We start from the raw sequence: 22,920 nt of genomic DNA on the forward strand, positions 1-22,920 counted from the left end.
GACAACTCTTTCGAGTCCCTACAGAACCACGGACAAATGCTTGAAAATGGGGGTGAATTCGATCGCCAACACGGTAATTAACGATTTCACGCGCACCAAGTCATCTTAATTAGCCATTTCTGGCCCACATCAAGCGAACATACAAACCCAGCCGAGGCACATTTAGGAATGGCATATGAACTTGATCGCCAACACGGTAACGAACATCACACATCCACAATTTACGGTGACAAATGACGCAAATTCACGGCCATTTCTAGCCACATAATCCAAAATCGATCGCGAGACCGAGTAAGATTTTTTGAAAACGGCAACAACCAAAGCATGCCAATCTTTGCAAAACTGAAACGTGAAGCAAGCGAACCTGCAGAGAAACCAGATATGCAACAACCGTCCAAACAGAAACCACCATCGACACCCACCACAACCCTTGCAGACGGCGAATCAAAGAAAGCCGGAGGAGGGTTGATCGTGTTGAAGCAGAGGTGGCCGCAGGAAAGAATGGTAGATCTCACCTTGATTGTTGAAACCAGACGACCCAAACCACCAGCGGTGGTTGTTGAAAACAGACAGCCCAAACCATCAGCCATGTGGAGAACGTCAGCGAACAAGAACAACCTCCCCAAAATCGAGAGTGTTCTATAGACTAAAGCCAAATTTAACCCTAAACTTAACTAATATGTTAAAAAAACAATAATTTTTACTTACATGAAATGTAAATTAAAGCAATAACAAAGAAAATAAAAATTGACAATAACTATTTATAAAAGTTGGGCACAACACGTTTTAAAAAGTTAATCTTATTAATAATTGATTCTATACTAAATAGACTAATAATATATTTTTCAATGTCAACAAATAAGTTATTTGCAAAAAAAAAAAAACTCATTATATGTTTAATTTGTTTATGACTATTGTTTTGACAATTTTTATTCTTACAAAAGTTTTCTCTATATTATTGAGACTGAAAGTGTTAAACTAATACAAATAAATCTATCAGTCCCGTAGAAATTTCTTAACTGTCTTATTTATGCTAATTTTTAACAAATAAATTTATTTGGGGTAGCTAAATATAAAAACATACCAACCTAATTCAAGAATAATTTTTTTTTTTTGGGTAGCCATGTCTACCATATGCCAATGAAGGGAACCGCCCCTGATATTTTATAAGCTAAATGAGAAATGTTTTTTTCAATAAAATAAAAAGAGACAAATCTTTAAACAATTATGAAACTTTTTTCGTACACAGAGAAACATTTAAACTTTTGACATAGTTTCCTCCAAAACGGAATGATGCTAACTTAGTTTAAAGTACTCAAAGTCATCTTCTACCTGTTCACTTTCATTCGCATCAAATATAGTTTTGGTGGCGAGTTTTGGTTTACGTGTGCATGTAAAATGTTAGTGATGCAAAACTGCAATTAGTTTGCTACTTTAAATTTACCCAATTACAGTACACTTGGTTATATGGTGGTGACTTAGGAATGAACATACTGTGGTTCTTTGGGGAAAAAAAATACATATGAGGAATTCCTCATTCTATCTTACAACAAAATTTGCAACTTAGTGAGTTTTGATAGTTCAGTAGCATAAGTCATAACCAACTAAGTAAAATTAATTGTCTACAAGCTCAAGGCCCCCAAATGATATCATCACAGTGCCTTAGATGATGTGGAACATGTTCACCGGGTTAGTTCCTTTTTTTGCCTTGCACTCGTGGAAAGGGAGGAGTATGGAAACATAGCTCCATTGACACGACACATTGACAAGGAGGATATGGAGTCGTTTGATTCTATGGTTTGCAGAGTATCCATGCTTTTAAACCTCTAAGTCCCTTAGCCACATACGAAAAGTAGACCATAAGTATAGCCACTTCATTAGTTCTGCGAAATTTTTCTAATACATATCTCTTATGAAAGAAGAATGTTAGGAACACTCAATTGACTAAATAGGATAAACATTTTAAGACTTAAATGACTAATTTATTGCAAAAAATAACTTAAAAGACACTGAGATGTATTAGGCATACATCAGATATGGAAGTGTCATTCTGTCGTTAAAGGTGTGTCTCATGCGGTAAATGGATAGGATGTTGAAAAAGTTTAAGAAGGAGCTCCAAAATTTGATTCCGACTGCTAACAATTTCCCATCCCTCCTTAACCATTTTTTTTTTGTTACAAAAGAAAAATGAAACAAAAGCAAAAGAATTAAGTTCTAATCAAAGACACTCCAACTGTGTTAGCTAACAAAGTCAAGAAGACATGACAACGGCTCGTAGATCGCAGCTAAGATATCCATACACTTAACTTCCAATTAACTAAAATACCTAATAAATATTTCTCTTATAATCCTAACAATAAAGTAAATTATTTGTGAATATTGTAAACACTAATTTTATGTTTTTTAATAACACAGCAGTTATTGAGTAAAAAAACACAATTATTATTATGTTTTGGTCATAGTTTGGGCGTCCCCTAGGACACCATAGAGCCACTCATCTTTTCCTTTTCGGAAATTCCATTTTTTGTTAGAGATGAAAGATGTCAATGAAAATATGGTATATGAACATTGTAGTTTGTTTTACTAAATATTTATCTTTTTTTTTTTATTCGAGTACCAACCAATTGTAATGATATAATTTTATTAGTGGATGATAGTATTTAACTAATTCTGTCAACATACAGTAAACCTCAACCCAGCTGACTCCTGATCCATTTCACCTGAATTTATTTCCAAAAAAAAACTGATAGTCTGAAAAATTTAGACAATAATATTTAAAAATAAAAATTTTAAAAGATGCATCAAAGATAAAGGAGAAAACCCAAAAAAGTCCTTGGTCGTGTTGGGTGCGAGAGAAGAAGAGAACAGAGCGCGCGAGCGAACGAACGAACCAAACCAACCATTGCAGATAAGCAAATCCAAGTCAAGTCCCCACCAACACGTGTCATCCACACGATTTTCCTTTCTGGATTTACAACATCGTTCATTCATTCATTAGTTGTACATAACAAACAAACAAACAACGTTATTCACACCTCAATCGACACACTTTTGTGAAGGAGAAAAGTTCCAAATTCAAAGAACAAAGATGGCTTCAACTACTACAACTTCTCTATGTTCCTCTACCCTCCAATCTCAGATCAATGGACTTTCCCTTCACAAGAATTCTCTCTTCCATCCCCGTTCTCTCACTTTCTCAAGGTATACCTCTTTCTTTTCAATTATTGTTAGAATTCAACTTCTGGGTTGTTTAGAATGTAATAAAATTTTTCATTAATTGTATTTTATCAATCTTGTTTTTTCAATTAAAATCATGTTAACTTGTTCTGCGTAAGGACATTACTGCTTACTCAAATTAAAAGCACACAAATTTTACTAAGAGTAATGCTCATATTACAATGATTCGAAAGCTCTTGAACAAGGGAAGGATCCAACTTCAAATTAGCTAATTCTAACTAAATTTACATTTACATGATTTATCAATATCAAGATGAATGCATTGTCAACTTTTTAACCTGGTTTTACTACTTGTTATCTCCTTACAACTTGGTTTTTTTGTGAGGTTGGAACTTGAAACTGTTCTATGTGCAAATTCTATGAAGGAATTGAATTCTATGTGCAAATTCTATGAAGGAATTAGTCAACTTTTTCATGTATTTGTTGCTTGTAGCTCTATGTTCATGTTGAATTTTGAAACCACTCCTCGTAGAATCATTTTATATTTACCTAGATTTACTGTGAATTGTGAAAGAACTATACACAATACATTTTTCCTTGCACACGCACACACACACACCCGAATTTGTTAGAGAAGGCTTGTGGTATTTGAAAGCATAATGCAGCCTGCTTTAATATCTTTTTGTTATTGTGAACTCAGGAGGAAAATTTCAACTGTGGTTAAGGCTTCATCTCGTGTTGACAAGTTTTCAAAAAGTGATATCATTGTTTCTCCATCTATTCTTTCCGCCAACTTTGCAAAATTGGGAGAACAGGTTCTATACTACACTTTATCAAGTTTGCTAATTGCTTGTAAACTTGTTTCTCTTTTCCAAGTCATTTTAGCATATTTCTGATTGTCACCAATCATGACTGTTGGAGTTCTTGTGTTATCTTGGCTAGGTAAAAGCAGTAGAGTTGGCTGGTTGTGATTGGATTCATGTTGATGTTATGGATGGTCGCTTTGTCCCAAATATTACTATTGGACCTCTTGTGGTTGATGCATTGCGCCCTGTGACAGATTTACCTTTGGATGTCCACCTGGTATTCATCTTTATACATATATTAAATTAAGCTTATATTGAATGATGATTTCTTTTTCTGACTCTTGTTAAAGCACTGTAGATGATTGTAGAACCAGATCAGCGGGTGCCAGATTTCATCAAAGCAGGAGCTGACATTGTCAGTATTCATTGTGAACAATCTTCCACTATCCATTTGCATCGTGCAATTAATCAAGTAAGGTTTTCTTCTGAACTATCTCAATGTTGAACAATTTCGCTGTAACTCAAAGTTGTTATCAAGAAAACTAACTTAAATATTAAAATAATACGCGAGCCAAACATATATTTAAGCCTTTGTATAATTGTCAAATACAACTCCAGAATCTTGTCAAGAATGCAGTAACCATCACATATATGGATGTGTATGGTTTAAAAGTTAAATATGTCTTGGCTTCTAAGTACTAACATTAGTAAAGGTATTTGAAACATATTTTCCACTCCAGTTTCAGTTTCTTGTTGAATATATCTGATTAAGTTTCTTGATTTAGGTAAAAAGCCTGGGAGCTAAAGCTGGAGTTGTCCTAAACCCTGGTACTCCGCTAAGTGCAATAGAATATGTTCTTGATGGTGAGCCTTTTCCTTTTTGAATTCATTTTTTCTGTCTCCGTTTATTTTCAGTATATAATAAGAATATTAATGATGCTATTTATGGCTTAGGTTTTCCATATGCTTATGTGGTTTACTAAGCTTTAGACATGAACCAATATCGGTAAACTAAGAGTTCTAGTATTTCCATGTGTTAAATTTTTATTGTTTTCTGAATTGAAAAGTAAAATTTGAGTTTATGTGTTTAATATGTTGTTCCATGTTCTAAAAATATTGGTAACTTTATAAAATTATAAACAGAATAGAAAAGGTTCGTTTGGAAATTTTGTTAGCAATGTTACTTTAAAATTTATTCACCAAATTCATTTTAGTTTCTGGTGAATTACACTTGGATTTTTGTGATTATGTAAAGCATGTCACTTTGTTTTCTCATTTTCATATATGATTCCACTGAATATTCTATGAATGTCCACAAAATTTGAAAAGTCAAGCATCTGGTTTTTGATATATCTTTCAAGAAGTTTAAACTTTAACTAGTAATTACATATTTCTACAGTATTTACTAATTAGCCTAATTTCAAATTTGGTGCCCCTATGATGATGAAAGTCAAGGTGCTACTCTTTTGTTGTAAATTTTAATTTCATCATTCATTTGTGATTGAAGTTTGTTGAGTTACATTTTTAATATTTGTTTTAGTGATTTAAAAATAAAATCTTATAATCTTATTATGGTGCTGGCAGTGGTTGACTTGGTCTTAATTATGTCTGTAAACCCTGGCTTTGGTGGCCAGAGTTTTATCGAGAGCCAAGTAAAGAAAATTTCTGATTTGAGAAGATTGTGCGTGGAGAAGGTAGGCTGCAACCGTTTTTTTTTTTTTTTTTTTATGAGATAGTGGATTTTGTGTTTTCCCCCCGGCTCTTATTCCTTACATAATCTCTAATTGGTCTCTCTCTCTCTCTAGGGTGTGAATCCTTGGATTGAAGTGGATGGTGGGGTTACCCCAGCAAATGCTTACAAGGTGCTGTATACATTATCACATTGTCTTCCATCACTTATAATTTAGAATGATTTGTAACAAGTTTTCTACATGCTGAACATAATCAGATAATGCTCAATGATTGCCTTTTCAAGAGGATAATCCCAACATAAAACATTGGGAAACAACTGATATTGCATGTGTATCTGCTCATACTCTTAATATTTAAGAGTTCTATTGGCCAAGTGCTTCTTTTTTTGCTCATAACAGAGAAACAGTAGTAAACAAATAATGAAGGAAAACCACAAACTTTGTTCATTGAATTAGAACGCTTTCTACGTGACATAGAAAACCATAGGATCCGTTTGAGTTGTAGGGTCTAATTTTCAGTATTATGTTATTTGGCAGGTGATTGAGGCTGGAGCTAATGCACTGGTTGCTGGTTCTGCTGTGTTTGGAGCTAAAGATTATGCTGAAGGTACATTAAAAAAAGATTAAATTATGTGAGTAGGAGGCATACATTGCAATAGTGGAAATTCAATGTGATTCTGATATTTGTCATGGTTTCCATTCCTTTGTAGCTATAAAAGGAATAAAAGCTAGCAAAAGACCTGAGCCAGTTTCTGTGTGAAAGGCCTCCGCGGTATCGGATCCATTTTAAACAATGTAAGCTGCATGTTTGCACCATCAAGGTTTCTAAATTAATTTTTGAAGTATCAGTTTTTTGATTGGGCAGTTGAACTCTTGAAGATCATAATTGACTGCCAATATAAGAAACGAATGTGAAAAAAAAAGATTGTATCATAGTGTTAAACTTGCAACTCGATTTTGGCTTGTGTTTGACTGATAAATACTCTATTTTTATTTTATTTTACTCTTGGTTGCGTGAAAAAATGTGCTCCTGGACAAAACAAATGTGAAAAATATTATCCCGAGGACAATTTGATTCTAATTCTCACTGTTGATTATTCTCTGCTTGAACCTGACAGATAATGTTCATGGTCAGCAGGCCAATTAGGCATGGCTTGCTATCACCACCAGCAATTTCTCTCTGGAATTAGCTAGAAAGCAGCCAAGTAATGCCTTTGTTGTGATGCATATTTGTGTATAATCTCTTGGAGTATCATAACATCTTTAATTCAGGATAAAGCGATCTACTGTCTATCAGATTGTAACTTTCGGTTGTGTTCCACCATACTGTAAACAAGTTTGTGATTTTGACATTATATAAGGTTGAAAGAAAACCAGCTATAATTTTTCAGTTTTTTCTCCAAGTTAATATCATTCAGTTTCATCCCTAGCACCATGGGTGTTAATAGATCATTCATCAACCTCTTATATTGTTCTCGTTATCGTTAGGATGCAAATGTATATCTATACATAAACCGAAGAGGACTACATGCAAGATGGTAATAACCAATTTTCTTTAAATTATCTTATAGAGTGCGCGTATGTAAATTTTCACCCTTTTGAGATATGAGAAAAGTGCGAAATTAATGGTATAGTGAAATGTGGAAATGAAATCCCAATGCTCTACTGTCAAGTTCTCCCTTAACAGCAAAAAATACAATGCTCTACATGCAAGGTTAATATCAACTTGTATCAATAAATATTCTATTTTATTAGCTTTTCTGATAACCACACCATAAAATCCAAGTCTAAAATGTCAAAATTTGGAGACCATTTCAAAATCGAAGTTTTGGATTGTGATAAAGTGTAGAGAAATTTGAACAAATAGCTATTTTTCCACGATACATTGTACAAAATTTTGTCTCGAAACAACTATTGTGGTATAACACCTTAACATAGAATTTCAACAAATTGTTATAAGTCTTGGATTCCAAATTTTTAAAATAATAAATCAAACTAACGTTACTGTTAAAATTACCGTATTTTCATGAAATAATTTAAGAGTGGAAAAAAGTTGGGGAAAAAAAAAACAGCATTCACTTTTCTACCAAAATAACAACTAATGGACTAGATTACATGATGGTAGAAAATGCCCCTTCACACTTTATAGAAAAATAAATGTATGGAATAAAAAAACACAGCATATACATCTGCCTGTGAATATGAGAGTAATGCTAGCAAGTATGATTCCTCTCTTTTCAACACTTTTTTTTTAGCAAGTATGATACCCAAGGAAAAAACTACACATTCACAAAGGCGCAAACAAGATACAAATAATTCTTCACAAGCCACCATCTTTTCTACTATAGGTGTTGCGACAACTCTCTCTACACCCTACTAGCATGTCAATTTTTCCTTAGCTACATTGTTTCGGAAAGATTTAATTTTTCTGACAAATTGGTTGTGATGTTAATAGTTTGTAATTGTAATGAGAAAGACATACGGAAGAGACCAATTGATTGTAAAGCATACATAGATGTTAAACCTTCACAAACAGACAAATTACTTTTGCAAGTTTAGATGCAAATGTGAGCACATTGTTTCTGCATGTTAATTTAAAGCACAACCAATATCATACAAGTCTCTAACTACAACGCACAATAAACATACTTTCTGAAAAGAATAAAAAGAATATCACAATAAACTTTATTTGAATTCCTTCGTAGCAGTGAATTTAATTCAACTATAAAATAGCAATACAATAATATATGATTTACCATTGTGGTGATATCAGACTCTCGTGATAAATATGTAGATCAAACGCAAATTTGCCAAGAATTGTATTACGATTCTGCAAACGACCATTATTTTTCAAGTTATACACAACAAGATTGGAATGCTTGGGTCTCAGCAGAAGAACACCATTTTCAGAAATGAACAAGGCATCAGACCAAGGGCCTCTAAAAATATCCTTGATTAACGAATTTTGAGAGATGATCATCAATTTAGTCCATGACTCAATAACTCCATACTCTTTCATCATCCACACAACCCAATGAGTTTTCTGATCAAAAGACGCACAAATGCAGTTACTCAAAACACACAAAACAGCATCGCGGACATTGTCACCATCATGTTGAGGCAGCAACACTTGACCATAAGTCTCTTTCTCAACATCAAAGGAAATAATCATCTCTTGATTAGTAGAATTAGAATCAACACCATTTTTATTATTAACTATCCAATTCAAATTGCCACTCACGAATATCCCTAACCACCTATGAGAATAAAACCACCTATGAGAATGAAGATGACGACGCCAATCACACTGATATGGGAAATTTTGAATAGCTCTCCAAGAAGTTTCACCAAAGGTATAAACTATGGTCACAGTTTCCCTGAAATTATTCTGATTTTGCATAACTACTAGCACCTTGTATCTGTCATTAACTTGATCATAGCCAAAGCCACGATATATGATATTATTATGATGCAAACAAACAATAGTTGGAGATGTTTTGGATTCCAAATTGATAGAAGGATTCCACAATCTGAACGTAGATCGACAGTCATCATACAAACAAAGCAACCCATTGCATGAGCCTAGAATACGTTTGTGGCGGTTCGATCTTAAGATAACAGGTTTAACATAGGTTGATGGAATTTCCAACAGTGGCTTCAAAGGGTAAGATAAGGTTTCGCTGTGCGCAAGACCAACGATAACGGAAGAGACCAATTGTAGATGCGGGGTTGAGATCAGAAGATGGCTCTTTGCGAATTGGGGATTGGAAATTAGGGTTTTCCATGTTTTGCATACGCACTTAAATTGAAGGAGGGATCTCACCGGAAGTCGAAGAAGGATCTCAACGACGAGTTCTTCCGGCAATAACGGCAGTAGTTTGTTTAGGTCGCTGATGATTCCTTGAGAGTGGCGCCGTAGACGACGATTCTTTGAACGCGTGCGGTTCGCAATGGTGCCATCTTCTCCACCCATGACTGCGGCCTTTCGAATTAAATTAGAATGTCACGATTTCAAGTCATCCAAGTTATTTATACATTACGATGTGGGCCACACACTTGCTTAAGGCCCAAGCCAACGAATATTATGTATGTTTTTTTTGTTAGCTTTTTTTGGTGGTGGCCGTGATTCGAACCCCAGACCTTGCATATTTTATGCATTGTCCATACCAACTGAGCTAAGCTCATGAGGATTTTTTTTTTAATTGCATTATTGGTCTTTTTTTATTATTAAATTTGCAAAAACAATGTTTTTTTAGGGAAAAGTGCTTACATAATTTCATTGATATGATAATTCATATTTGTTTGTCGTCGATTAAACTCTGCCCTAGAGTTTGTTAAATGTGAATAAAGACAGTGACTATTTTGAAATATTAATAGAGTTAGGACCAATTTAAGAATCACTTACAAAGACATGGACCAAATTAGTGATTTACTCAATAAAGATGTAATGTTTTTTTTTTTTTTATTTAAAAAAAAGATGTAAAGCTTTTATGGATTCTCTTTTGCAAGAAATAAAACTATGCAATGTTAAGTGTTCTGAAAATAATGGTAGCTATACTTTATAAACAGAATAGAAAGTGTCCATTTTGAAATTTTATTAGCCACGTTACTTTCGAATTTACTCACCAAAATCTTTTGTTTCTGGTGAAATAGACTTGACCCTTGTTCACAAACTTTGAAAATTCAAACATCTGGTTTAAGTTTAAAATTTCATTCCACTGGTAATTACACATTTTTACAGTATTTATTAATTAGCTTACTGTCCAAATTGGTGTCCTTAAGTCGGTTAAAGTCAAGGGGCTACTCCTTTGTTGTAAATTCGGGTGCTAAAATAAATTGGAAAAGTAAATTATGTAAATTTTAATTTCTCTATTCATTTCCGATTTTAATTTCTCTACATTTTTTTAAGTTCTTTGAGTAATTAAAGAAAAAAAAATCTCAATCTTACTGTGGTCTGCCAGTGGTTGATTTGGTCTTAATTATGTCTCTAAACCCAGACTTTGCATGTTTGTACCATCAAGTTTTCGCATTTAAATTGACATTTCAGTTTATGATTCAATGGTTTCACTCTTGAAGATCATAGTTATCAATTTAAGAAATAATCAATTAAATAAATAATTGCAGAGGTTGCTTCAAATCTGGTTTCAATTTCAATATTATTGTATCATAATGTTTAAATTTTCTGCTCAATTGTTTATGTATCTGACTGATAATACTCCATACTGTTAGGAAGTTAACTCTAGGCTGCGTGATAAAATGCACAACTCGAAAAACAAATGTGAAATTTTTTTATCCTGGCCAAGATCTCAATCTAATTCATACTGTTAATGTTACTGCGTTTGAACCTGACAGACAATGTTCATGGTAAGCAAACTCATTAAGCATGGTTTGCTATCACCACCAACAATTGCTTCTCTCTGAAATTATCTAGAAAATCAGTCAAATAAGGCTTCTCCTGTGTATAATCTCTTGGAGTATCAGAACATCTTTAACTCAAGAGAAGGCGATTTACTGTCGACCAGCTTGTAACTTACAGTTGTGTTGCTTTTTGATATCATGTAAGGTTGAAAGGCAACCAGCTACAATTTTTCTCTGTTCTTCCTCGAAACATCCGTAGCTCCAAGACAGGCAATAAAGCCTTTGATATTGTCCTCATTGGGATTCAAATGTAGTTTCTATAACGACCGGTATTCTTTAAATTCTCATCTATCCTTTTGAGATATGAGAGAACTCGTCCATTTTAAGACCTGTCAATTAACCATTTAATACACAAGGAAAAAAACTTGCATTTTCTCAATGGTCCAGACCTAGTTGCTTTTCAAATAATTTCTCATTGATTAAATTAACACTATCATCCAAGACTCAAATAGGGATAATGAAAAATTGTGGCAAGCAGTGCAAGCAATGCATCTTTGTGGTCGTTAATTCACAAATTCTGCAAAGAATGATCATCTGCTATTGCACAGCGAGTATCCTTGTTAAATACTATAACACACACTTGAGAGAGAGAAAAGGAATGAAAGAGTTGATTAACAAAGTATAAAACTTGTCACTTTTCATTAGAGATAAGGGAAAGTAACTAAAAGCTAGAAAATAGGAAAACACTCTAAATGGCTGAAAGTATTCAGATTACTCTATAAATGTACAAAAAACTAAAGTAAACTAATTAAAACTAACTTAAGGGTATCTAACAATCCTCTGCCTTCATGTCCTTCAAGATCATATGGTGCGTTAACTTATGAAATGAATCCCTTGACAATCCTCTGGATGCTACTAAGCTATGAACATCATGAATCACACGATAGCCAGTGTAATTAACAATTCCAACCAGCTCATACTAAAACAAATGGTAACAATACATTAAAAACAATACATTTTGCTACAAATGACAAAATAATGAACTCCCAGCACATGATTTACAAAAGACTTCTAAAACGATAAAACCCTAGATGTAATACTAATAACCATATGGAAGTACAGAACAATCAACACAGCTAACATTTTCAGAACTTCATTGTAGCTGCATCTTAATAGATCTTAAAATGGTCTACATTGAGGTTACGAAAACCAACAAGGAAAACCAGAATGAGACACATACAATCATTGTCATTAATAGCATAAATTGCAATTAGAAATGGACACCAACATCTATTTTAAAAAATACATAAAAAGATTAAAGATACCCATGCAGCACCAGTGTATACATAGCTCAATGACTTTTTCAAAACAAGCTTTGGGCCGTCTCTCTAGTTCTTGCCTTACCATTTGTTAAATAATGTACTCGGATCTTAGTTTTTGCTTCCTTTTTCTTTTGTTTCTCTTTCCACTGTGTTTTAGGCTACAGCAAAATAAAAAACAAAACTGCTCAAACTAAAAGATGAACTTTAAATTTGAAAATTTAAAATAAAACATGAAAATAAATGCCGCAATTTGGTAATTAAAATAAATTTTTAAGTATAAACATGTACATAACAATCATCGGAAATGAACAAACAACAACAACAACCGAGCGTTATCCCACTAAGTGGTGTCTGCTACATAGATTAAACGACACCATAATATTCTATCATATATCATACCTCTATCCAACTCATTAATTTCTAGATTTTTCTTAATAGTTTTTCTTTTAGTTTTCTAGGTCTTCCCTCTACATGCCCAAACCACCTAAGCCGAGTTTTCACCATCTTTTCTACGATAGGCTCACTACCCCAATTCTCTCTCTAATATTATCATTTCTAATACTATCTTGTCTAGTATTACTACGCATCCAACACAACATCCTCATCTCCACTATGCTATTTTAATCACGTGTTGGTTCTTTACCGAAATTGAACATTATTTATAATTTCGGACCAACTTGGCAAATGACTGAGTAATAACTTTCAACAAGCCAAATTAAAATATTCATAGGAGAAAAAATTTACACTTGAGTACAAGCAGTGTACAAGATGAGCTGCTAATAATTGTGACAGCAACAAAAATCAGAGTTTTGTCATTGAAACCAAGTTTGGTTTGTGGCAGTACTTTGTTAACTTGTCTACTTGATGCGAAATCAACAAAAAGTAGCGCCTTAGAACAGTATGAGAACCCCTTCCAAGACGTGACAACAACACCCTTGCCATCATTGTTTGGTTCTTTAGTAAAAAAAAATTCCACACACTGCTACCAGCAAGTAATTGTGCAGCAGTCTATTAGGTAAAAGGGAAATGTTAACGAGTGCCCCCGGGGCACTCTTTAAGAGCCTAGAATAGTAACTTTTTATGAAAACTTGTGTATTTAATACATTGAAAATTGAACTGTTTGCTTAAAGAGTATGAAAGATGAGCTGCTAAGTTGTTCTTCGGTTGCAGGATCAAAGCAAATCTTCTACCTAGCATCTCATTATTAACTTATCTGCATTGTTGAAGAAAGACTTAATTTTTCTAACAAATTGATTGAGATGTTGATAATTTGAAATTGCAATGAAAAATGCATGCATAAATTGTTAAGCATGCCTAGAATATTAAGCCTGCATAGACAGACAAATTACTCTTGCAAGTGTAGATGCAAAACAGATTTTTAAGTCCACGGCTGCAGCATGTCAAGTAAAAGCAGAACTAATATGGTACATGTCTTTTACTACAACAAAGCATAAACATACTTTCTTCTGAATGGATTAAAAAGATCACAACAAAACTTTAATTCAACCATCAATATTACTGATTACTGAAAGATAACAATAGAATATATGACTTACCACGGCGGTGATACCAGACTCTCATGGTAAATTTGTAGATGATGCGCAAATCTGCCAAAAATTGTACTACGGTAGTCCAACCCACCATCATTATCTAAGTTATACATGATAAGTCTTGACTGCACAGGTCTCAGAAAGAGAACTCTATGTTCCAAAATGAACAAGGCATCAGACAAACGACTATGGGGAATTTTCGATATTAATTTATCTTGATTGATGATCATCAGCTTAGTCCACGACTCAACAACTCCATACTCTTTCATCATCCACACAACAATAATATTCTTTGGGTGATCGAAAGACACACAAATGCGGTTACTTGAAAGATACAACACAGGATTGCAACCATTATATTGAGGCAGCAAAATTTCTCCATAAGTCTCCTTCTCGAGATCAAACGAAACTATCACCTCTTTATTAACTATCCAGTTCAAAGTGCCACTCAGAAATTTCCCTACCCGCATATTATTATCACCACAATCACACAGCGGATCACATGGGAACTTTTGAACAGCTCTCCAATTTTTTTCACCGAAGGTATAAATTATGGTGTTAGTTTCATTCAAATTATAGCAATTTTGCACAACTGCTAGGACCTTGTACCTGTCATTAACTTGGTCATAGCCAAAGCCACAATATAGGATCCTCTTAGAATCAAAAGCAATAATGGTGGGAGATGATTTAGATTTCAATTTGATAGAAGGATTCCGCAATTTGAAAGTAGATCGAGGGGAATAATAAAAACAAAGCAATCCATTGCATGAACCAATTATTCGTGTGCAGTGTCTCGTTGTCAAGGTAGCTGTTTCCACAGGGGTTGATGGGTTATCCAACAGTAACTTCAAAGGATAAGATACGAAACGGCAGTTTGCAATACCAATAATGACAGAGACGACCAATTGTGGATGCGCGTTTGAGCTCAGAAGGTGGCTTTTTGCGAATTGGGGATCTGAGATTAGGGATTTCCAGGTTTTGCAAACACACTTATATTGAAGGAGAGATTTCACCGGAAGTCGAACGAGGATCTCCACACGATGAGTTCTTCCGGCAAAAACGGTGGCGATGGCTTGTTGAAGGTGGTTTCCAACGCCGATTGAGTCGAAACGGTGCCGTTTTGATGATATCGTAGTAGACGCTTCCCTGAACGCGAGCGCATCACGATCGTTACACCCATGTATGTATGCGGCCTTTGGAGTTACTAACTGAATTGGAATGTCAGTCATGTTTAAAAAGGCTATCTATTTATATGTTAATGTTATCAGGGGCCAAACGCTTTAACCGTAGTTTTGATTTTTCTATTTTAAATTTAAATAGTAATTTTGTATTGAAATTTATATATATATATATATATATATATATATATATATATATATATATATATATATATATATATATTTTGTCCTTGTGAGTTTAACTCATTTGATATAAACAATGCATAAAATATGCAAGATCCAAGGTTCAAACCCCGATCACCACAAAAAAAAAATATCATCTTTGTTCTTAACAAAAATTTGCTATTTTAGTTGGTTTAACATGTGCAATATTGTATATTAGTTACAATATTGTATATATTAGACAAACTGTTTTAACAAATCCGCAATTTTAATCTTCTTATTTTTTAAATATATATTTTTTGGTCTCCTGATATTTTGAAATTCAAACATTTGGTCTCTTTCATCAATTTGACTCTCAATTTTGATGATGCGGAAGTCATGTAATAATTTATACATTTTAAATTAAGCAAAAAATGTAAATACCCTTGTATAATGACTTAATCATATTACAAGTAAGCAACTTTTTGTTATTCATGTGTTTCAAAGTAAATTAGCTATTGACTAAGTAAAATCAGTTGTAAAATTTGGTTGGCCTTGTTATCAATGTAAGTAAAAACTTGAAAGACTCCACAAATAGTTTAGAGTATTACTTTTCCCACCCTATGGCCTTCTCGCGCGCCCTGCAAAAATTCCAAAAATATCCTTGGTCCGGATTACATTTTCCGAACAAGATTGTTAGTTTTTCCGGAACATAAATTCCAGACAAATACGGTATTCATATTTTGTGTCTTTCTTTGATGTCAAGGGTCTCTGTTGACCGTTATATGAACCCCACACAAGCTGCAATGCAATTGCAGGGTTCATAGGAACGGTCAACAATGACCATGACACCACAAACACTCCCAAAAGCTACCTAAAAAACTTAAATTTTTTGAAGAAATGTAAGAAAGGATGTGAAGAAGAATGAAGGAAAATGTTGAAGATCCAAGCCTTTTTATAGCCTAAAACAAGTACTAGGTGATTTGTAAGTAAAAGAAAACGTGTTTTTCATTCAAAACCGTCCAAAAAACGCTTTAAAACTCAACTAACCGGCCAAACCTTTTGGTGAAACGTCACTGGCCAAGTTGTTACTGAGTGCTTCCGGATTATATAATCCGAAATGTATGCAGTATTTCCGGATTATATAGTCCGAATGGCACCAGAATAACATAAATAATGAATCTTTTGGGAAGGTGGTTCGAAGAGGAGCTTTTGAACTCGATCTTGCCGTCCTGCCAACTGACATGTTACGATCGGCAGGCCGACATGATCGAGTTCATAAGAACCTCTTCTTATGAACAATGCAATCAAATCATAATTTTCATAACAATAAATACCAAACTTTTTTTTGTAAATCTAGAAGGACTATCTATATATTTTTGACAGCATGCTCAGGATCTTCATAATGCCGTCAAATAGAGAGCTAACTCATCCATTCGCGACAGCATTAGAAAGATCCTGAGCTTGATGACAAAAATTTGCATGGTTTGCTTTGGTGTGTTTGTGTGTTTTGCTGGTATTGAAGATCGAAACCGGAGAGGGTGTATTTATAGAGGTCCTTGGATGTTTTGGACCACATAAAATCTTAGTGCAATGTGGTCCATACAAAAGAATCCTATGCTGAAGCAATCCGGATTATACAATCCGAACCAACCCTCACCATACACAACGTCCCAAGTTTCACTTTGGGACACCCCATTATCGTCTTTTTCCGAAATACGTTATCCGGAATGCATGTGTTATCCGGATTATATCTTCCGGACTGCACCAGAAGCTTTAGGCCGGTGGTCTGCACCACAAAGAAAACGTTTTTCAAACGTTTTGGGCGGTGGTCAAGTGTAAAAACACGTTTTTTGACCGGCATTGATGGCCTCCCACACGTTTTTTAACCCCCCCTCCCCTATAAATATGGTTCATTTTCTCAAAAATTTTCACACCTTCTTCTTTTTTCTCTTCTCCTCTTCTACAACGATGTGTTTCCATCGTTGGCATTTCATAGAAAGAGGCCTCTTTGGAAAAGCATCAGGGGTCATATGATCGGTCAATAGGGTGGGGGTCAGTTTGAATCTGAGGTTGGTTTGCCTGGGTGTCATGTTGACCATCATGGTCTCTTGTTCCCTAGAGGCCCCTGTGCCCCCTCTGTCTCCCCACCAACAGATTTTCTTCTTCACCGCCATCTTCTTTCCTCCCACCCTCTTTCCTCTTCATCAGTGGCTGGAGTTAGAGCTGGAGCCACTGGTATAGCTTATGTAATAGGATAGGATTAGAAATAGATTTAGGATATTATGTAATAAGCTTAAAAAGCTTGAAAGCTTGAAAATTATTGTAATGTATTGTTCATATATTAATAAAATGATTTTTTTTATGTTTTTGTCTTTTTATTTATGTTTTTTAGTTTATTTGCATTTTCTTTTACGAATTGTAGACCTTACAATTGCAAAAGTTCTAATAAAACACTGTTCCGGAATATACAATCCGGATATATCTGCAAATAAATCCGGAAAACATAATCCGGACAAGGGGTAAAATTGGAAAAAAATAGGGGGCGCGAGGAAAAGCATAGGGTGGGAAAAGTAATACTCAATAGTTTAAGAGAGGAGAAAAGTTAAAGAAATAAATACTATTGCACTTAGATTTTAGTCGGTGCTTGATTTGCTATTTCAAATTTTATAAATTTCTCTTCAAAACATGATAACTGAGTATTGGTTTTTCTACCAAAATAGCATTATTGGACTAGATTACAGAATGGCACAAAATGAAAACGTCAACTGTACAAATTCCCCCTCCCACTTCATGGAGAAATAAAAAAAGTTCTCATATAACAACTAAATAATAATACAACATTTACATCTGCCCGTAAATATTAACACAAAATAAGAATAAAACTACACATTCTGTCTGCAAATAGGACACGAATCATTCTTGACAAGCCATTTGTCCACGCATATCAAGTGAAAAGTATGGTCGCAACGAGGTAAGCTTCTTGCAACTTCTCCAACTTCAATGTCCTGTAAATTATATAGGGAAAATGAAAAATTGTGGCAAGTATGAGTGCAAGCAAATGCTTCTTTTTGACCATTAAATCACAAATCCTGAAAAGAATAATCACCTGCAAACATATTGCACAGAAAGTATCCTCTGCCTTCATGCCCTTCGAAACCATATGGTGCGGTAGCTTATTCAATGAATCCCGTGACAATCCTCTGGGTGATACTAAGCTATGAACATCATGAATCTCATCATAGCCAGCGTTATTAGCAACTCCAACCTGCTCAAACTAAAACAAATGATAATATGTCAAAAACTATATATTGTGCTACAAACAAATCAACGCAGGAAACATTTGAAGAAGTTCATTTTAGCTGCATGTTAATAAATCTTTAAATGACCTACATTGGGGTTGCAAAAATCAACAAGGGGGGACCAGAAAGAGATTCACGTAATCATTGTTGTTAATAACATAAAAAACAAATTATAAATGGACATTAAAATAGATTTTCAAAAATACATAGAAAGATTAAAGATAATACTGTACACATGCAGTTCCAATGTATATACATAACTCAATAACCTTTGCAAAACAAGCTTCAGACTGTCTTGCTAGTTCTTGTCCTAATATGTGTTAAATTTGTATGAATAAATACTCATCTATGTCTTTCATGATATCTGAATCGCATTCTTGATATTTTGAATTTTTGTTCACAAAATAAACAGTTAAAAGTTTCCTCTTTTTTAGTTTCAGAATTTAAATATGATATAGGTTACACAATTCTGCTGTTCAATCACCACGAGCCAATCAAACTGGAGGGAGGAGAAAAAAACATTTTCAGGTGCAATGAAAGAAAATGAGGCTAATTTCTGTTTTTTTCCCAAAAGAAGCTCATAAAACTAGAGAAGAGCGGGAACGGAAAATTTGCATTTTTCAGGTTTTCATACTATAAGCAAGTGAGTGATTCTTATATGCAGAGTTTGTAACAAGTTGAGTTGCCTGTCACAAATTAGCTGTACCGAACGACTCTTGATACTGTCAATTCATATTGCACCATCGCAACTACACTATTATATTTATATGCATCAATGTTACACACAAAGCTACTGCTTTTAAAAGGCAAAAATTGGGGGAGAGATATAGAGAAGGTTATTACTTGCAAATTGTAAGCAGTTAAAATAGCAGGTGTAAGTGATTCTTCTACAAGCCTTCCACGAACAAGTTCCTCTATGAAATCTGCCTGGATTTAAATGTTACAGAATTGGTTTAAAATTATGCATCGGAGATGGCCACTCAAAAAACACACTCTTAAGATGCATCTTAAAAACCAGGCAGCACAAATCACAATACAAGGCATAATATCTCCTATATATATGCATTTCAAGCTAAAAAAAGATTGTCCACATACAAAAATCAAGGTGAATTGAGATTTGAGACCATAACGATCACTTACCATAGAAGACGCGCCGCGTGAACCAGTTTGTTCCATACACCAATAAGCACGGGAAGCTTCCAACACCTCCACCGAGAGTATAGCCCCGGCAATGGCACCCAATGAAACTCCCCGGAGAAAACCACTTTTGGTAGCCTTAGCTGCTAAAGCACCAGCTATAGCTCCTGTAAGGGCCCCAGCTACAATTGAAAAACACAATCCGTGAGAAGAAGCCAACAAAAACACACCTCAAAGCAACACTTAGGTCAGGGCCTGTTTGAATTAGTTTATTTGAGCTTATCTATTGGCATAGCACTAGCGACATCGTTTGAAAAAAAAACTTATGAAAACAGCTTCCGGCATGTTCATTAGCTGTTTCGCGCTTATTTCTATAAGCTCTTCAGGATAGCTTATGAAAACAGCTTATAGATTATATAAAAACAAGTTTACTTTATTTTATCATGTGTTGTCGAAGTAGCTTACCCGTAAGTGCTTATATGATAAACTCTTGTGCTATAAGCTACAAAAATAATTTGTTTATCCAAACAGGGCCCTAAAAGAATTGCTATTGACTAGGTAAACATCCAACACCCCAAAAATTCTCAAACTTTCATAAACAAAAATCATCAACACAGTCTAATTATCAGACCAACCATGAATTTCACTACAACCAATTCAAATCAAACAAAAAAAAAAAAAAGAAGACCAGAATAAATTGATTTGTGCAAACAACTAATCCCTCATGTTTAAGCTTCGTAATTAAAAAAACAGCCAAATCATCATAGATGGTACAAGGATATTAGAGATTACCAAAGGCAAAACATGCAGTGAGAGTTCCAGAAAAGGCGCATAATAGAAATTTGGAGACAAAACGAAAACCCAAGAAGGGAATTTCGTTTCGTCCACCAGTTTCCATGAATGATAGCCAATCAGAGAGTGTGGAAACGTTTATGAGCCATAGGTGCAGCAACAGCAGCTTATGATTGAAAATGGAAGGACAAGGAAGATGAAGCTGGTTAGATTTTTGGGGAAGAAATCATGAGCCGTCAACAATCAATCAATGGAAAATGAAAAGTAAGGTGTTGGTGCGTCGTTTTTCTGTGATATAATGATCATAAAGGACAAGACAATAGTATAGACGCACGCACCCACCAATAAATTAACTCCGTCCCAATTTAATTGACACAATTTTATTTTTCACACATATTAAGAAAAATGTATAAATAAAGGGAAAAGTGGAATATACTCCCTCCGGTACTATTATAAGCAAAATTCCACTTTTTAGATACATTCAATAATTAATGTATCTAGTCTACAATAAAGACTAAATACATTAATTATTCAATGTATCTAAAAAGTGGAATTTTACTTATAATAGTGACCGGAGGTAGTATTGTATTGGGAATGATAAAAGTAGTATTATTTAGTGTTATATTGTATTGGGAATGATGAAAGTTGTATTGAAAATTGAAATGGGACAGTTATTTTGGGACACTTTTTTTTAGAAAATGGGTCAGTTATTCCGGGACGGAGGGAGTATTATTTAGTGTTATATTGTATTGGAAATGATGAAAGTTGTATTGAAAATTGAAATGGGTCAGTTATTTTGGCACACTTTTTTTTAGAAAATGAGTCAGTTATTCCGGGACGGAGGGAGTACTTGAAAAAACTTTTTTCACACATAATTAAGTAAAATATTTTAAATTACTACATAAATTAAAAATATTAATTAATGTGCCAATTATAAATATTTTGATTGATTGTGTGCGTAAAATTTTAGATTGTCAACCCACCAAACCACCACCATTAAACTCTTTTTTTACATGGGAGGTAATATTTCATAGATGTTAGGTAAAATTCCATGTGATTTAGAATGTAAAGCTACTAGATATTGCTAAATCTATTCATGTGATTCAATGAAGAATGACAACAAATCATGGGATATTTGTTATAGTACTATTGGAGTTGTTTTGTCTCGCCTTTTATTTTTTAGTAGATCAAATGTATTTCATGAGACGAGTACGGACCATCTACATTTACTTAAAATAAATGGAGAATGTCATTTAGTGAGAGATAAACACAAAAATGTAGACAATGAAACTTAGAATGCTTGAAAGTATTAAGTATGGCTGCATGGAGAAACAGAGCGATACGACGAAAGCTACATTTTACAATGAAACTTTTTCACAAATGGCTCGGTAAATTAATTAGCTGCCCCTTGTATTACTTGAAATTGTGTCTCTATGGAGAAGCAAAGTGACGTTGGCATGTTATTAATAAATCAAATATAGAAATAATTTATCCGAGTGTCTACGTTATACTTAATCTTTAACTTTTTAATGAATTAAATGCACAAAATTTTAAAAGATATTTTTTTTTGTTTCTTAACATATGACACAAGTTAACACTACTCATAAACAAAAATATGTCTAACAAAGAAACACTATCACGTCATAAATAAATAAATAAATAAGACACATCAACAAAAAATTACTCAAAAATTAGACAAGGGCCCAAAACATTTTTTTTCTATAACAGGGAGACCAAAGTACATTTAGGTGTTTTCAATATATTTATTTTACTTCTAAATAATGTTTGTATTGTTATTTTTGTGTTGTTTGCAATGAACATTCTCATACATGAAAATGAAAATGTCCATAAGTGGATAAAAGGTTTGTTGGGCTATGCTAGGCAAGTTTTGCATGCTGAAAATGTGGTGGATGTTGTAAGGCTAGAGCTAGTTTGACATGAGACTATCATTCATTTGGCTCAATTTTTGGTCTATACTCCCTCCAATTTTAAATATAAGCAAAAATTTAAATGTATTTGATTTAAATTTGGACCAAATACATTTGATCTTTTACTTATATTTAAGACGGAAGGGAGTAGTATATCAATGAAATCTTCCATATTGTTTATGGCGTCTTCCCAACTAATCGATCACACATTTCTCCCGATCATGGCATCTTTTCGTGGCTCCTGATTCAACCCGCATCGAGGATTGTATAAAGATTGCAACTTACTGAAAAACACATTGTCAAAGATCGAGAAAATACTGTCCAATTTGAAAGAATAAACGAAAGTGAAATAAAACCTAAAAATACAAATAAGGAACTAGAAAAATTATGTCATTTTTTACATAGGAGAACAATTTGCCGCTATGGATAAAATACAAACCTTTATTAGATCAATTCATGAAAAGGATCACATTATCTCAATGTATGTAACATGAGGGTTTATGTTAGAACGAATAAGACCCAGAGAAATTAAACCTAA

The 22,920-nt window shown here is 33.9% G+C and overlaps 4 protein-coding genes across 8 annotated transcripts; 1 reads left to right on the plus strand and 3 right to left on the minus strand.

Annotated features, from left to right (window-relative positions):
• The first annotated feature begins 3,033 nt into the window (after positions 1–3,033).
• Positions 3,034–7,064, plus strand: RPE (D-ribulose-5-phosphate-3-epimerase). Of its 2 annotated transcripts, none has more exons than XM_085735228.1 (10): positions 3,034–3,201; positions 3,878–3,992; positions 4,120–4,260; positions 4,342–4,455; positions 4,769–4,847; positions 5,568–5,677; positions 5,789–5,845; positions 6,212–6,281; positions 6,385–6,469; positions 6,793–7,064. In XM_085735228.1, exons 1-9 carry the CDS (start codon positions 3,089–3,091, stop codon positions 6,432–6,434), a joined length of 849 nt encoding a protein of 282 aa, XP_085591354.1. In that variant the 5' UTR covers positions 3,034–3,088; the 3' UTR covers positions 6,435–6,469; positions 6,793–7,064. The 2 variants fall into 2 exon arrangements, with proteins under 2 accessions (XP_085591354.1, XP_085591355.1); XM_085735229.1 differs by having other exon boundaries at positions 6,813–7,064.
• Positions 7,065–8,323: 1,259 nt separating this feature from the next.
• Positions 8,324–9,677, minus strand: LOC146901915 (F-box/kelch-repeat protein At3g23880-like). The gene has a single exon (XM_085737470.1). The coding sequence runs from the start codon at positions 9,645–9,647 to the stop codon at positions 8,427–8,429; it is 1,221 nt and encodes a 406-aa protein (XP_085593596.1). The 5' UTR covers positions 9,648–9,677; the 3' UTR covers positions 8,324–8,426.
• Positions 9,678–11,699: 2,022 nt separating this feature from the next.
• LOC146901916 (F-box/kelch-repeat protein At3g23880-like) lies at positions 11,700–15,139 on the minus strand. The gene is made up of 2 exons (XM_085733423.1): positions 13,911–15,139; positions 11,700–12,512 (listed from the first exon to the last, which is right to left on the minus strand). Exons 1-2 carry the CDS (start codon positions 15,131–15,133, stop codon positions 12,443–12,445), a joined length of 1,293 nt encoding a protein of 430 aa, XP_085589549.1. The 5' UTR covers positions 15,134–15,139; the 3' UTR covers positions 11,700–12,442.
• A 2,731-nt stretch (positions 15,140–17,870) lies between these two features.
• Positions 17,871–20,791, minus strand: LOC146901917 (RING/U-box superfamily protein). Of its 4 annotated transcripts, none has more exons than XM_085733093.1 (5): positions 20,455–20,775; positions 19,666–19,844; positions 19,369–19,452; positions 18,333–18,500; positions 17,871–18,231 (listed from the first exon to the last, which is right to left on the minus strand). In XM_085733093.1, exons 1-5 carry the CDS (start codon positions 20,558–20,560, stop codon positions 18,109–18,111), a joined length of 660 nt encoding a protein of 219 aa, XP_085589219.1. In that variant the 5' UTR covers positions 20,561–20,775; the 3' UTR covers positions 17,871–18,108. The 4 variants fall into 4 exon arrangements, with proteins under 4 accessions (XP_085589219.1, XP_085589220.1, XP_085589221.1 ...); XM_085733094.1 differs by having other exon boundaries at positions 18,333–18,491; positions 20,455–20,769; XM_085733095.1 differs by lacking the exon at positions 19,369–19,452 and having other exon boundaries at positions 20,455–20,791.
• Positions 20,792–22,920: the final 2,129 nt, after the last annotated feature.

Source organism: Medicago sativa, chromosome 8 (assembly GCF_051527215.1).
Source record: "Medicago sativa cultivar Bolivia chromosome 8, Bolivia_mono, whole genome shotgun sequence".
NCBI classification, from domain to species: Eukaryota; Viridiplantae; Streptophyta; class Magnoliopsida; order Fabales; family Fabaceae; genus Medicago; species Medicago sativa.